We start from the raw sequence: 15,734 nt of genomic DNA on the forward strand, positions 1-15,734 counted from the left end.
AGTGATATTTTCTTGTATCGACAGAGTTGATTTGCATAGTTTAAAAAGAACTATTAAAACCAACCATATCCATTTTATCAGGCTATAAAACAAACATCTGGATGGTATATGGCATTAGTCAGAGCATGAGTCAGGCGGAACATCACAACAGTATTGGGGAGTGTTAAAGTGCATCTTTAATGCTGTTTAAAATGGTAGAAGAACATCATCTAAGGTCAAAAAGATACTTTAGTTATTTAACTAGCAGGTGTTTAATAATACTAAAGTGAGGAAAGTGGACAGGCTTCCCTAACAAACGTGCGGTTTTGGAGAAACCACTAACATGTGTTTGACGTGGAGGATGCCCTTTAACCGGCGCCTCAGACACTCCCTGTGGTTTGCCTCTTAAACACTAGGCAGTGCTACAGAGAAGCTAAAACCACTAAACTACAGCATTCCTGATGACTAAAGGTAACAACACCTCTCTGGGACTATGTTCATGGGCTTGTCAACATCAGAATATTAGTGAAGGATTCAAACATCTTTAGACATTCTGGGGTCAGACGTGATACCCAATATCAGTCCAGTTTACAGTTTTCTTTTGACCAGTACTGCATCACTGTACAAGCAAAAGGCTTGTAGTACTTAGTGACTTTTAATTTATGTAGTTCAGTTAAAGTGGACTAGAGTACATGTATCCATGATCTATAGTAACGTGAAAGTTATTCTTCCTTTAACACCTGTATCTTGTTTTGACCCAAGTCTTCCTCTCCAGCATCAAAGGTCATGTTGAAGGTTATAATGATGTGAATAAGAAATGGTACAGGAGGATGTGGGTGTAAGAGTGCTATGTTGGAGGACTTTAATAAAGTTTAACTAACTGTCGAACTTGTCATTTTTTGCTCTCCAATATTTAATGTTAGAAACACCATTTGGTGGTGTGTTAGCAATCTTCCAACTAAAAGGAGTAGCTGTGTTTGTTGAGGTTGCCATAGAAACTGTATCAGTGAGGGACACACAAGAATGTAGCCCAACACTGTCAATGCATTTGGAGCCTCCTGTATTAATGCTCCTCCCCTTTCAGTCGGCACATGGGTCCCTTAACGGGGCTATAAAAGTTCATTTCTAAGCCGCTTTGCCCTACGTCCTGAATCAAACACATGTTGCACTTAAGTTTAAATAATACATGATCACGTGTGTTTCAACCTTATCCGTCATGTAATTTGAGATGTATTCATTTGTAAAGACAATGACTATAAATCACACGTATCATATATGACATTCAGCAGAATCTTTTCTCCCCCAGCTGCTACATACCACCTGACCAGATTTATCCACATATAATGCTCCTTCTGTCATCCTGAAAAAAGGATTTTAAGCTCACTAAACTACTCTTATCTTTGCTGTGTCTGGTTTGATGATATACATTTAGTGAAACATGCAGGTATTGTTATGTAGTTATGCTTTTCACAATAAGCCCCAATAAGTTAAACAATGCTGAACCAGGCAGCAACACCAGGCAACCCTGACGCCAACTACAACGGCTAAGTGAAGTACCATCAGAAATCCGTGAAGATGTGAATGCAGCATTGAGAAGGATTCCTACAACACCATCACTGAAACCAATGAGCTGATAAACACTTCAGCAGCAGTGATCCTTGAGATGCTCGGCTATAAGTGCAAGAGCAATCATGACAGACAATACCCACCATGGAAGAGAAGGTTAAAGGCCAAAATCAAGGCAGCATGGAGAGAAGTGAACCAACTATCAGAGCTCCAGAAAGGTACAACGAGAAAACCAGGACCCAAGAGCTACAGCCAGATACCCATAACTGAAGCACTGGAAACTGCCAAACAAAGGCTCCAAACCTTGGCCAGCTGCTTAAAGAGATACACAAGAGAAAGTGAAGCCAGACAAATAAACTGGCTCTTCTCGACCCAACCAGCTAAAGTGTACTCCCAGTAGCAGTGTAATGATAACAGAGCAGACGCATCAAGCCTGGAGACTGAACGGTACTGGACGGGCAATTGAGAGATGGAGGCATCACACAACAGCAATGCAAAGTAGCTAGCCTCTCTAAGAGAAGACCACAGCAACCTCCCTGAGCAGAACCCAGTAACCATCACTGTGACATCCAGGAAAGATTCTCAGGTATGAAAAACTGGATAGCACCAGGACCTGACATGAACCACACCTACTGGCTTAAGAAGATCACTGCACTCCATGAGCACCTGGCAGCACAAATGAACCAGCTGCTAAAGGATGGGTCTCACCCTGAATGGCTAACTTTAGAACGAGCAATCCTGATCCTGACGGGCCCCTCCAAGTATACAATCCCATCCAACTATCGGCCAATAACATGTCTTTCCACAACACGGAAGCTCATATCAGGCTCAGTCTGGATCTGGAAGTCCCACAGGAGCTTTGCTCGCTCGTTCACTACCACCTTATGGGGTGTTTCCCACTTTGACCTTGGAGCTTCCAGTACATACTCTGCACAGATGCTTCTGCAAACTATGCCAGCCACTTTATATATATATATATATATATATATATATATATATATATATATATATATATATATACATATATATATAGGGTTTCCGCTATATGTATTTTGCGATATCTCCTTAACGCTACATATTAATGGCGAACCAATCCAGTCTTTTCAAATCATAACACTTCATGTTGGTTCATATTTCTAAAGTTAAAAATCACTTCTGGGTTTCTGTTCTGTTGAGCTGAGACGGAGCTTCCCGTCTCCTTATCTTGGAGAGTGCTGACTTTATCTCGCTCACCCGAGTCTGCTTCTGTACTAAGCGTCTGCTTACGTGGTTATGGTGGTGACACTTCTTGAGACTGGAGAATGTCGGTGCTTACGGTCAATCTACTGGACCTGGGTGCCCTGAGGTCATCCGACCTCTTCTGACCTCCGGATCCGTACAAGGGTCATCCAAAGGGTGAGAGTAGAACACAGAGAGATTGCCTCTGAATGTGTTTTGATAACAATCAACCTCATAGTTTATTGGAAACCAAATCCTTTTTCATCCGGAGACGCCGCTCTCTGAGGTTCGGAAGTTCTGACCAACACCTCATTTACACATAGCCTGCATCACCTTTAGACCCATCCATTCACGGTAAATGCTTAGTTCACTTGTTGTGTTTTTCTTGTAATAAAAATAATTTTTTACTATAAACCTGACTCTTTCATGAATCAAAACGAAGTGTGTATAATTGCTTAATAAAGCAAAGAATCTTAGAATCTTCTGATTAAGCCCTATAATTTTCTGATATTTACAATAAAGATCAAGCAAGGTAATATTATATATTTATTCAGAATATCAAATAAATAATACACATTTGCCACTGCTGCAACGATATCCCTAACCATCGAAGTTCACCAGCAGGTTCAGGGGTTGCCACCACGACAGGCACCGACCACAGCTCTGGTCAGCCGCCTCAAAAATGGAGGCCCTGAACACGGCCCATTCGGACTCAATGTCCACCGCCTTCCCTGGAAAATTTTGGAAGTTCTGTAGATGTTTTCCCTTTTACTGGACCATTCTCTGTAAACCCTAAAGATGGATGTGTGTGACAATCCCAGAAGATCAGCAATTTGTGAAATAGTCAGACCAGCCCGTCTGGCACCAAAAACCATGCCACATTCAAAGTAATTTCAATAATAATTCTTCCCCAGCAGATCGACTTGGTCATGTCAACATACATAAATGCCACCATGTGATTGGCTGATTAGTAAATTGCATCAACGAGCAGTTGGGACAGCTGGTACCGAATAAAGTGGCCAGTGAGTATACACTCTGGTTTTGATATTAGGGTAATTTTCCTAGATCTGTTTAAAACAGAGAGCAAGTGAGGACTCGGCAACCAAGCAAGCACTGAGGGTTCTACATATATGTCTGTCACTGCTATGTGCTCACTGGTCAACATGTGCACACACAGTTTAAATCACAGTCAGTTGGGCAGATCCTTGTGCGCTTGCAGACACGGTTTGCTCTCTTATGATGTAAAAATATCCTCTTGCTGTGTATATTTTCACTCAAGACCTACAACTTCCTCATGCATGTTGTTTTCATGCGTGCAGTAACCGGATGCACGAGTTTTGGCACTTGACACCAGAGTATGCCACTTACCAGGGGTGATGGTGGCACAGGAGTTAAGTGCTCACTCCGTAAATGGAAGGTTGCAGGTTTGAGCTTCGCTCAGTCTGTTGCTGTCGCTGTGTCTTTGGGCAAGACACTTAACTCGCCTTGCCTGCTGGTGGTGGTCGGAGGGACCGGTGGCGCCTGTGCTCGGCAGCCTCGCCTCTGTTAGTGTGCCCCAGGGCAGCTGTGGCTACATCGTAGCTCAGCACCATCAGTGTGAGAATGTGTGAATGGCTGATTGTGTTGTAAAGTGCCTTGGGGGGGGGGGGGGGGGGGGGTTACAGGACTCTAGAAGGCACTATATCATATAGAAGCCATTTACCATATGCTGTAAGGATGTTGGCTATTAAGGTCACAAAATGTGTAGTAACAATAATACAGAAACATACATAGGTGTGTGTGTGTGTGTGTGTGTGTGTGTGTGTGTGTGTGTGTGTGTGTGTGTGTGTGTGTGTGTGTGTGTGTGTGTTCTTGTACTTACTGCTTACTTACTGAGGACCATCATGAGTTTTTAACCAGTGGTCCTGACTTTTTAAAAAAGCTTACCAGTTAGTTTTAGAGGTTTGGTGTGAATTAGGTTTTAGTTAAGGTTAGGGATAGATCAGCATTGGTTAGGGTGTGGGTTAGGCAAAATAGTCACAAAAATGAATGGAAGTCAATGGGTGGTCCTCACTAAGATAGAAAGACAGACGTGTGTGTGTGTGTGTGTGTGTGTGTGTGTGTGTGTGTGTGTGTGTGTGTGTGTGTGTGTGTGTGTCTACCACAGACAACTTTGATCAGTGATCCAACAACCAATAGATGTGGTCTGTTAGGTGCTTAACCTTCTGGTTAACTCAGCAAAAACATTCAGGTTTATGATTTGTTTACTCCTCTAAAGTAAAGCTTGTTTGTGTGGAAGACATTACAGCAGGGAACTTACAGCACTTACTGCATTTTCCACTGAAATGAAAAAAAAAATGCTTGTTGAGCAAAATCAAGCGTCTGAGGCCCGTCTGGAAAAAGTGGGTTAGTCATCTTCAATTCAAGCCAAGTTGGCTAAAGGAGTGAATCTGAGTAAACAGGAGAATATGTTCCATGCTGCCTCTGCAGCAACAAACTTTTAGGTGAAGTCCTGAAATGGACATCACCAATATAAATCACACCTGCTGCTCTCTTCCTTCCCCTAGTTTCTAACTTGCATGAATCGTCCAGAGTTAACGAGAGCAGATAGGAAGTTTTAACCAGATCCAAGTGTCTGTGAAAGGGACAAGAGAAGAAGACCCATTCTGCTGACTAAATGAGAAATAGTTCTATAGGTTTATTTAGGTTTGACTTCTTAATTTCATTCATTCACAAACTCTTAGTGACTGAAAACCCCATATTACCCAAGTGTCCTGCACAGGCAGACAACAGCAACACCTTTAAACGGTTAAAACTATTCAAATTCATGGTAATTATTAGCTAGATCACTTTGGCTACACATCTACAGCGAAAGGTCTTTACAGAGGGGGTTTCAAGTCTTTTTGCCTTGAAACTGCCCTGGGTGTGTGACTGAAAGTTGAAGCTAATATGAATTGTATCAAATATATATAAATATTACTTGCTTATAAATGATTACTTTATACAGTTAAAAGAGCAGTGGGATAAATCTACCTACATTTTCCTTTTCAAACTTTTTTTGTATTCGTCTTTCCTGTCCTATCTATCTCTTATCTTCCTGAATTTCCTCTCAATCCTTCAGAAAAACTGCTGCCTGTATTCTCTATTTTTATTGCCTCATGAGCTACTTTTGAACTAAGCAGTTCAGCTATTGTAAAGGGCAGAAGATGGGACTTGACAGACCCAGGAGGCCTGGTGAGCCGGTTAGGGATGCTGGCGATGAAGACAACTGAGTAGGGTGGGAACAGCTGGGTGCCGAGACCACGCCCCCCCCCCCTCCCCCACCACCACCACCACCACCATTATGGGATCAGTCCCCAAGGCAGCCCAAGCTGAGTCCCAAGCCAGACACCCACCATGCCACAGCAGGGGCCAGGGACTCCAGTCCAATCCCCTTCCTGTTATTTAGGCTGTCACTTATAAATCTTGCAGGGCGGCTAGCTGGATAATGTCTACAGCACTATTAGACACTTATTTATGCAGTTTATCAGTGAACAGAAGTAGATTTGAGGGTGACTTACTCTTTAAGCTGCGGTGATCTGACTCACCACAATAGAACCGACAACCACACCTATCTATTGACGTGTGTCAAATACAGATGGATGATTATACATCCCAAGAAAGACACTGGACAGGTTGCTTCAAGCAAGAGTTTTGGTGTATGAAGGTCTTCACCTACTTGGAAATGCTGGAAGGCTCTTGTTCGATCAGCACATCTGTCTGAGAAGGTCCTTAAAGTCCTAAAGAACAGCAGAAGGTTGTTGTTCTCCTCCACTCTGAAATCACAAGACAGTTCCAGGTGTTTATGTAAAACTGTCTCCAAAACAAACCAAAAGAAGCAGCACCAACGGTGTAGGAGCCAAAAATGAGGATGTTTTTTGTTTATGTGTATTGATTTGTATATTGGGGGTGGGTGTGTCCTTGAGCTACTTATCTTCACCTGCCGCCTGTTGAGCGGAGACTGGCAGGAAGGATGATGGCGGGGTGAGCTTGGGTGAAAGCGTTTCGTTGACCTGAACACTGCGTAATCATGTGCTGATCCATTATCATGTTGCAAGTTTGATGTGGAACAAATAAAGACGACGTAAACGCAGTTGAAAGTTGTAGCGCGTCATTAGGATTAACCCACGCTGAGCCTGCCACGGCACTGACGGAAAACGCTCGGAGCCTGCTGCAAACAAACAGGATAAGGGATCTTTGTCTGGAGATAGAGTAGATCATGAGGGGTCATCAGGGAACACCATCCTTGTTTAGAACTGGAAAATTAATCAGTTTCCCAGTGCGCCGTTTCAGTGGTGAGTAAGTTCTCATCTTCTGTGGGACCTCATCAGTGTCTCACATGGTTGTAAAACAGTCTAACCTTTTCAAAGAGTTTCTTGTTGATTACTTACAATTAGCCGCCAAGCTCAGAAATAACTCAATACACTGATTAGTTTGTCTCAAATACAGTCCGCAATGAAGAATAAATTCATTCTAATCAACTGTGCTTTGGTTTTAATTCATGTCTTTGTTGCTGTGTCCAAGAATCCCGACCACATCAGACCAGAGAATCACTTCTACATCGTTTCCTGTTAGTCAACATTGTGCCACATAAACTTTGGAAACGGGCTGTTATTGGTCATATTTCCTTCCTGATCAATAAAAGGTTTACAATGATCATATTTTAGACGATACAGCACCAGAACATCCAGCACAAGAAGGGATGAAAAGAAACAAAATTACCTGAAAGTTTAGGGAAAAATCATCAGAAATGTTGATGTACATGAATAAGGAGAGCAGTGGCAGATCCTCAAAGGTAAAGGCACTCATTTTAGAAAAGGACAGAGAAAAACGTAAAATGTCTGATAAAAGGCAAGGCAGCTTTACTTCTGTAGCACATTTCATACACAGAAGCAATTCTATGTATTTCCATTAACAGGAAAAACAATAAAAACTCTTTAAAAAACTCGTTCTGTAGATTGTGGTGGAGGTGGAATGTCCGTACGAATGGTCAACATCCTGATTTATGAAACATCTCGTACGCATGTTCCTCCAGACTCGTCTGATGGTAAATCCCACCTGTACCCAGGTGCTCATGTCCACGCAGTCAGTTACATACACAGGGTATCTGCAGGTTTAAGGGAGCCAAATTTAAGACTTTTTAAGACCTTTAATAAGGCCACTTTGAACAAATTTAAGCAATTTAAAAAAAATTTAAATTTAAGCTATAATTTCCAGCTATTGCCTGGAACCGGTGCTAACCACGTCGCGATTGTAGGTTTAGCCATCCAGTTACCATTAAACGTGCACTTCCCCATGGCGCAAGCTCCCGCTAGCTTAACCAGCTAATGTGCTCATCTAAAAATAGGCCCTTTCACAACCAACTGAATGTATACGGTTCCGCTTTTGTTAATATCATACACCAAAAATGCTTAACACCAACTAGAAATTCATGAAAATTTTATAAAAATAAAGAATCTTGTTTATTGGGTCTTTGGTAATTTAAGACCTTTAGAAATTGCATTTAAGGATTATTTGTCATTTTTAATGATTTTTAAGGCCTTAAATTTGGAAAAGCAAATTTAAGACTATTTAAGGACCCGCAGATACCCTGCATACAGAAACACCCTCAGTTAACCATATTTGGTCACGCTACGTCCTTAGCACCTGGGGGGGATTCCCTGGGTATCGGGTTCATGCGGTTTATCTGCCGCTGCACAAAGGGTCCCAAATCCCAGCCTAGCTCCAGAAGGATCTCCTTCGTGGAGATCAGAGTGCTCACAGAGGACACGTTCCCTCCAGAGAGCACGCTCTGCCAAATCCCCAACACATAACAGCCACAATGTCAGATTCCCATCAGTCACACGTGGTTGTTATTGGTTTCAGCACCAGTTATGTAAAAAGCTGTTTTTCCACTGACATGGTCGTTTATTGGGTAAATATTTTATGCATGAGGATCATGTGTGGACGACTGAGACCTTCAGTACTGTGGTTCCGCCGTTCTACCACTAGACTCTGTTCGTACGCATGGGCAGAGCTATTCTTATACTTAGGAACACTTCTACGCACAAGTACTAACTGGTCAATAATCGTTCCTATGCCCATATAAATGATGCACAGATCTGTTCGTACGTACAGCTGATAAACGAGGGCCTGGAGACCACTCAGATTAAAGGATGGATCACATTAGTGGAATAATCTGCTGACATTGTTCATTAATAGAGTGAAAGACATCTGTTTACAGTTCTGCCTGTTATGTATAACTATGCCCAATACACACACACACACACACACACACACACACACACACACGCACACACACACACACACACACACACACACACACACACACACACACACACACACACACACACACACACACACACACACACACACACACACACACACACACACACAGAGTGCTGAACAGTCTCCAGGGTTTTTCCGTATGCCCCTGCCAGGTTCAGCAGCCTGACTCACTCAGCCCAGATGTGGTTTGGCTTCAGACTTGGAGCAGATGAAGGAGAAGAAGCAGCAGCAACTCTAGATGAATCACTGCTGAATGACGTCGGCCAAAACTTCAGACGGAGTCAGACTACAGAGGAGTTCCTAGTGGACTCCTGTTGGGACTGGACCAGCCCAGACCATCATCCCTCACCACCGTGCTGACAGCTGGGATCACATGTTGGTGCTGCAGTGCATTCTGGGTAAAGGCCTCTCATTTGCTCCCATTAGTGCAGCTGTTTAGTGGTTTGTTCAGGTGAAACTTAACCAACTTTTGACCGGCTAACGGAGACCTCTAGAGGCTTGAGATAATTTCTCTGAATGTTGACCCCTGGGTGAACCTGCTGGGTTTTTTCTCCAGATGACCAGCAGCAAGTTGATTGTCTGAGATGGTTGCTGATGCGTCTTTGTGTTAACACACACGTGTATGCTCCGGAGCAGCTCCTGCTGGATCTTGAACCTCTGATTCCAGCAGAAGCTGCAGATGGACTCAGCTTTTCCATGTTGTTGTTTAATAAATGATGATGTGGTGGGATTGTGTGTTTTTATTAAATCGGAGTACTTATTGAACTTGATGGAGACCAAATAGTTTTGTTTAAATACATGAAACCCTGAAACTGGAAGGAGGGAGCTTTATCTTCCATCAGTAAAATGACTGAGTTATATTTTTGTTCCTGGGATTCACCTGGACAGGAAGCTGCTGAAGCTCTGCGGGTCTTTGGAGTCCAGCACCACGTTCAGCTCGTTTACAGTCCTCTGATGCTCCTGCAGAAGACAGTTTAACATTCTTATGTGTGTTTATTAATGTGGCAGACACTTTTATCCAAAGCGACGTACAACTGTTAACCCATAGGGCATGCTGTGATCTGTGGGGGAAACCAGAGTACCCGGAGGAAACCCACGCATGCCCCGGCCTGCAACCTTCTTGCTGCAAGGCAACAGTGCTAACTACTGGACATTATATTCGCTGACAGCACTGACTGTCACATGACCCCGGTTTTGGCGCATCTACACTGGCTGCCTACGACTTTCAGGCTGCGCTTCAAGGTTTTATTATTTGCCTGCAAGGCACTAAATGGCCTAGCATCCCCCTGCCTGTCAGAGCTGCTTACACCCTATGTGCCGGTGTGTTCCCTAAAATCAGCTGACCGCTTGCTACTCTGCATTCCCAAAATTGACTATAAAGCAGGAGGAGAGCAGGCTTTTGTGGATGCTGCTCTTTCTCTGCAGAATGCCCTCCCTCTCACCATACAAGAGTCTTCAACGGTCTCGGTCTTCGAGTCTGAAGACTCTTTTATGATTTGGCTTTTGGACAGTGACGTCTTATGTTCAGTTTTATTGTTTTCAGCTGTTGCTTTAATCATCAGGACTGTTCTGATTGTTGGTGTGCTAGTTTTATTGTTCTTACAATTCTTACAGGTGATTTTACCTTATTTATTGAATTGTTTAGAATTGTCTGTTCCTGACTTATTTTATAGAAATTTTTTATTCAGTTCCTTCGGACTGTCTGTAAGGTGCTTTATCAGCTGTCATGCTGTGTTTTAAAATGCGCTGTACAAATAAAATGGTATGGTATTTAGCTGTTTACTCACTTTTCCCAACCCCTCCTTCCTGTCCCAAACACCTGAACATACAGACCAATAAAATACTAGAAAAGACTCAAAACTGTGAGCAAAACAATGACACAGCGTAAAAAGGGGTGCAAATAGCTAAAAATGTATACAATTATTTAGATTAAATAGTAAAACCTATAGGCTAAAACTGTTGGTACCCTTTGGTCAATGGGGGAAAACCCCACAATGGTCATTGAAATAACTAGAATCTGACTAAAGTAATAATAATTTAACTACTGAAAGTCAGACATTGCTTTTCAACCATGCCTCAACAGAATTATTAAAAATAAACTCATGGAACAGATGTGGACAAAAATGATGGTGCCGCTAGAAAAGACTGAAAATAATGTGACCAAGGGGACGTGTTCATTCAAGGTGTGTCCTCTAATTTGCATCACAGATGCATAGACCTATTGAAGCACGGCATCACATGACCGCAACCCCCGTCCCCCCAGCCCCAGGCTGGAGGGCAAGAAGCTGGCACCTTCCTGTCGACCACTGTTGGGTTTATCTGTTGGTTCTCAGTAAAAAGATGTAACTAGCAGCAAAATAAAATCTGTCAGCATGGGTAACACACGTAGAACTATTGGCTGCACAAGTAGACAACAGAAGGACAGTACTATAAAATTTTACAGCGGATAAAATATGCTGAAGGCTGTGGTTAACAGCCAGTTCTAGTAGATAAACCACCCACATAGTGACAGACAGTCTCATGACAGATTCAATAAGTACATTTTCTGCCCAAACGTGTCTAGAAACAAACAGGTTATAGCTATCTAATGACTTGTGCTTTTATTATAGAATTGTGCATGACCCCGGGGACGAAGAGCCGGCCGGGGGAGCGGATCCAGCAGAAGCAGCATGTCCAGACACTGTCTGTATCTATGGACCTGGTATGAGCATATTTAAAAGACGAGAAACCAGGCAGCACGTTTTGATAACGACATGGTGAATTGATGACACATTTACAAACTTATAGCCCCTCAAGCACACACACTCACACACACACAAACAATAGTCAGCCCCCCCTCTGAACTGAGAAAAGAAATGATAACTAGATATTTAAAATACATTGTTTTTAGGATAAAGCACACATGAGTCTTCTTTTTCTTCTTTAGTTTAACTGGCGGGTGGCATCCAACTTAAGGTGCATTTCCGCCACCTACTGTGTAGGTGTGTGAGTCAGAGTGAGGAATACTAAAAAATAAAATAAAAACACTAAATTCTTTTAACTACCCTACTTTTCCTAAGGAATTCCAACACTAAGTTATAAATTATGTTATCCCCATTCAACAAAGTCCCTAAACTCAATTCTCCATGTCTTCTAACTTTTAATTTTTCTTTTAACATTTTTCTATATACCACATATTTACTACAATAACACAAAACATGCTCTACCGTTTGCCTTTCTTTTCCACATTCACATAAACCTGTAGGATGTTTCCCTATTAAATGGAGTGCTGTTTAAACCTGTGTGTCCCATCCTTAACCTCGATATTATTGTTTGTTCCCTATTATTAAGTTCCATAATTTTCATCACACCCACCTTTCCCTGTATATTAAATAAATGCCTTCCCTTTTCTCCCCTCACCCACATTTCCTGCCATTCATTCACCATCTGTTTCCTGATCCATCGCCTTCACTTCTTTCACACTATATGTAATTTCTACCCATGTGTTTTAATTTTGTTGCTTGTTTTGCATAAAAGTCTGCCATTTCATTTCCTCTGTGTGCTGGAACCCACATAAACCTAATTTCTATTTCTAAACTATTCAATCTAAATAAACATTCAAATATTTCTAAAAGAATTTCAGGTCTACTGACTTCATTGACACTAGAGCCGAAAGAGAATCCGTACATATAATACACTTTTTTATTCTATTCTGGCCTCTCCAAAGTAAGCTAAATGAGTCGCTAACAATTCCACCGTAAAAACTGATAAAGTATTAGAAGTTCTGAATTTTATACACTTTTCCAAAACTACTATCCAATAGTACTATAAATACTATCCAATCTATCAGTCCTTTACATTTATTCTGCTCCATTTTAATCTTAATATGATAATCAATATTAAAATGAGGAAAAATCCATTTTGGAGTAACTGAATATAAAAATTTCTTTACAAAAGTTATATCATTCAATTTAAATATTACAGCTAATCTATTTGCTTTCCCAATCACATTCACATACTTTTCATTTCCATTTTCCCAACGTAAAAACATTTCTCTCTGGACCAAATGTTCTTCCTCTGTACATCCCCCGTAGGCGAGTCCAATCATTTAACAAAATCTGCTTAAATCTCAAACATATTGGCATTTCTCCCATTTCCACTTGTAAAGATGCTACTGGTGTTGATTTTATTGCTCCACTACATATTCTTAAAGCCTGATTTTGTATACTCTATCTTTTTTAATAAAGTCAAACTGAACCATACATATTACTACCATAATCTATTACTGACCTAATCGTGGATATGTAAATCTGCTTCAATGCCTGTGCACTAGCACCCCAGTCAGTTCCTTTTAAACATCTCATTATATTAATAACCTTTTTACATCTTTCTTCAATGTTACTGATATTCTCCTTCCAAGTTAATCTAGTAACAAAAATAACTCCCAAATATTTAAAACTCTTTACTTGTTCTAAATTTTCTCCATATAATTTAAGATTAACCACCACATTCCTCTTTCTTTTAAAACCCATACTTTTAGTTTTATCTACGGAAAACGGAAAACCCCAATCATAAGACCAACTTTCCACCTTCCATATTGCTTCTTGCAACTTCTTCTGTAAATGCAGAATATTTCTTCCCCTTTTCCATACGGCTCCATCATCTGCAAAAAGTGCTTTTCCAAAGTCATAACCTATATTTTCAAAAGCATCATTTATCATTATAGAAAAAAGTGCTGGGCTAATTATAATTCCTTGAGGAGTCCCATTCTTGACTAGATACTATTTGATATTATATTCCCCACCTTCACTTGAATATAACTATTAAATAAGAAATTCTTTATCCACTCATATATTCTACCATTATGTACTAATCTATTTAGTTTGATTAATAATCCCTCTTTCCAAACCATATCATATGCTTTTCAAGATCAAAAAATACAACTACTAAACTTTCTTTATTAGATTGTGCTTTTCTAATAATTTTCAAGATAAACCAATGGATCCATTGTTCCCCTACCTTTCCTAAAACCCCTCTGATATTGTGTTGTTAAATTTCTACTTTCAAGAAAATAATTTAGTTTCTCAATAATCATTCTTTCCGTTAGTTTTCCAACATGCGAAGTAAGCACCATTGGTCAATAGTTTTCTGGTCTACTTGAATCTTTTCCTGGTTTCATGATAGGTATAATTACTGCTTCTTTCCAATTTATAGGTATTAGCCCCTCTTCCCAAACTTTATTATACAAACCTAATAACTTAACCTTCATTTTACTCCCCAAGTGTTTACGCATCTCATAAGTAATTTTATCCTTCCCAGGAGAAGTTGTTTTACTCTTCCCCAATGCTTGCTCTAACTCAAACAAAGTAAACGGAACATCGATTAAGGACAGAATATGACCTTGATCACGCTCGACCTCATTTTTCTTTCTAGTTTATTCTCTTCCAATCCTTCTATCCTCTGATAAATTATCACTACTATTAATTTTAACAAATGTTTTAGCTAAGACCTCAGCTTTATCCTCATTTTTAACAGCCAACTCATCTTCCATTTTAAGCACTGGATATCTCCATTCTCTATAAATTCCTTTCATTTCCTGTATCATTCCCCAAACATCACTGTGGTTCTCCCAATTTGATCAGAAAAACCCCTCCAACTCTCCCTTTTAGCACTTTAATAACTCTCCTTGCCTCTGCTTGCAATCTTCTTATAGTTCATTAAATTGTAACAATTATGAGTCTTTTTTAATTGTTTCATACTCTTATTTCTCTCCTTAATTGCTTTTCACAGTGATCATTCCACCAAGGCACATTTTTTCTTTTCATATTCCCTCTTCATTATCTGAAAACCAGCATAATAAGCACTATGCTAACGACCAAAGTTACAGCATTTTGGTTTCATCTTGTTTCCACAGTCTTCAAAGTCATGATTTTCTCCACACCCAGGACACCTCTTCCTCCCTTTACAAACCTTAGCCGTATGCCCAAATCTCTGGCAGTTGAAACACCTGATAGGTTTTGGAATGTACTCCCTCACAACATGTGACATGCAACCTAAGAAGACTCTGTGTGGCAGAACTTCTTCAAACACTAACAAAACCGCCTCTTTTCTTTCTTTCTTCACCCCATCCTGAAAACCAGTTAACCTTTTGGCAACTTTAACCTTTGCTCCTCTCAGATTAGCCTTGATTTCATCCACTGATACCTCCACAGGTATTCCCCAAATCACTCCTTTCGGCCCTTGATCCCCCATTCCCACCTTACTCACACTGATCACTTTGTGTTTCCCCACTTCACTCATTTTACGAGTGTTCTCTCTCTGTTCTTCAGTCTTGCACACAATTAGCAAATTTCCATCTCTCAAGACTTTGGCCAGTTTTATATCCCCAACCTGATTTTTCAAAATGGATCTTGATTTGACCTGACTCATCGTGTTCACTCCATTTCCCCCACCGAATCTCAATATGAGTTTAAACTCACTCTCCTCTTCTGCTGCACTTTCATTTGATGCAACCTTCCTCTGTTTCCTTGTTTTACCTTCATCCAAATTACTACCGCTCTTTCCCTTCATCTATTCCTGCACAAAACTCATCTCCATACTATCCTCACTTTCATAATCCTCAACTTCTCCCCACTCCTTCTCATTCACTACACAGCCGCGCTTACCCGCCGTTGCTTGTCTTTCTG

General features: G+C 40.9%; 1 protein-coding gene across 5 annotated transcripts in view; it reads right to left on the bottom strand.

Annotated features, from left to right (window-relative positions):
- The window catches only part of cenpp (centromere protein P), a 125,940-nt gene that overhangs the window by 91,239 nt on the left and 18,967 nt on the right, over window positions 1–15,734 (bottom strand). For all 5 annotated transcript variants that reach the window (XM_070549565.1, XM_015958288.3, XM_054733321.2 and 2 more), the window contains exons 5-6: window positions 9,950–10,029; window positions 6,461–6,557 (exon numbers count right to left, since the gene is read on the bottom strand). In XM_070549565.1, coding sequence (XP_070405666.1) covers window positions 6,461–6,557; window positions 9,950–10,029 — 177 coding nt within the window. The remainder of the gene's footprint in view (window positions 1–6,460; window positions 6,558–9,949; window positions 10,030–15,734) is intronic.

The sequence above is a fragment of the Nothobranchius furzeri genome, chromosome 3, assembly GCF_043380555.1.
Source record: "Nothobranchius furzeri strain GRZ-AD chromosome 3, NfurGRZ-RIMD1, whole genome shotgun sequence".
NCBI lineage: Eukaryota > Metazoa > Chordata > Actinopteri > Cyprinodontiformes > Nothobranchiidae > Nothobranchius > Nothobranchius furzeri.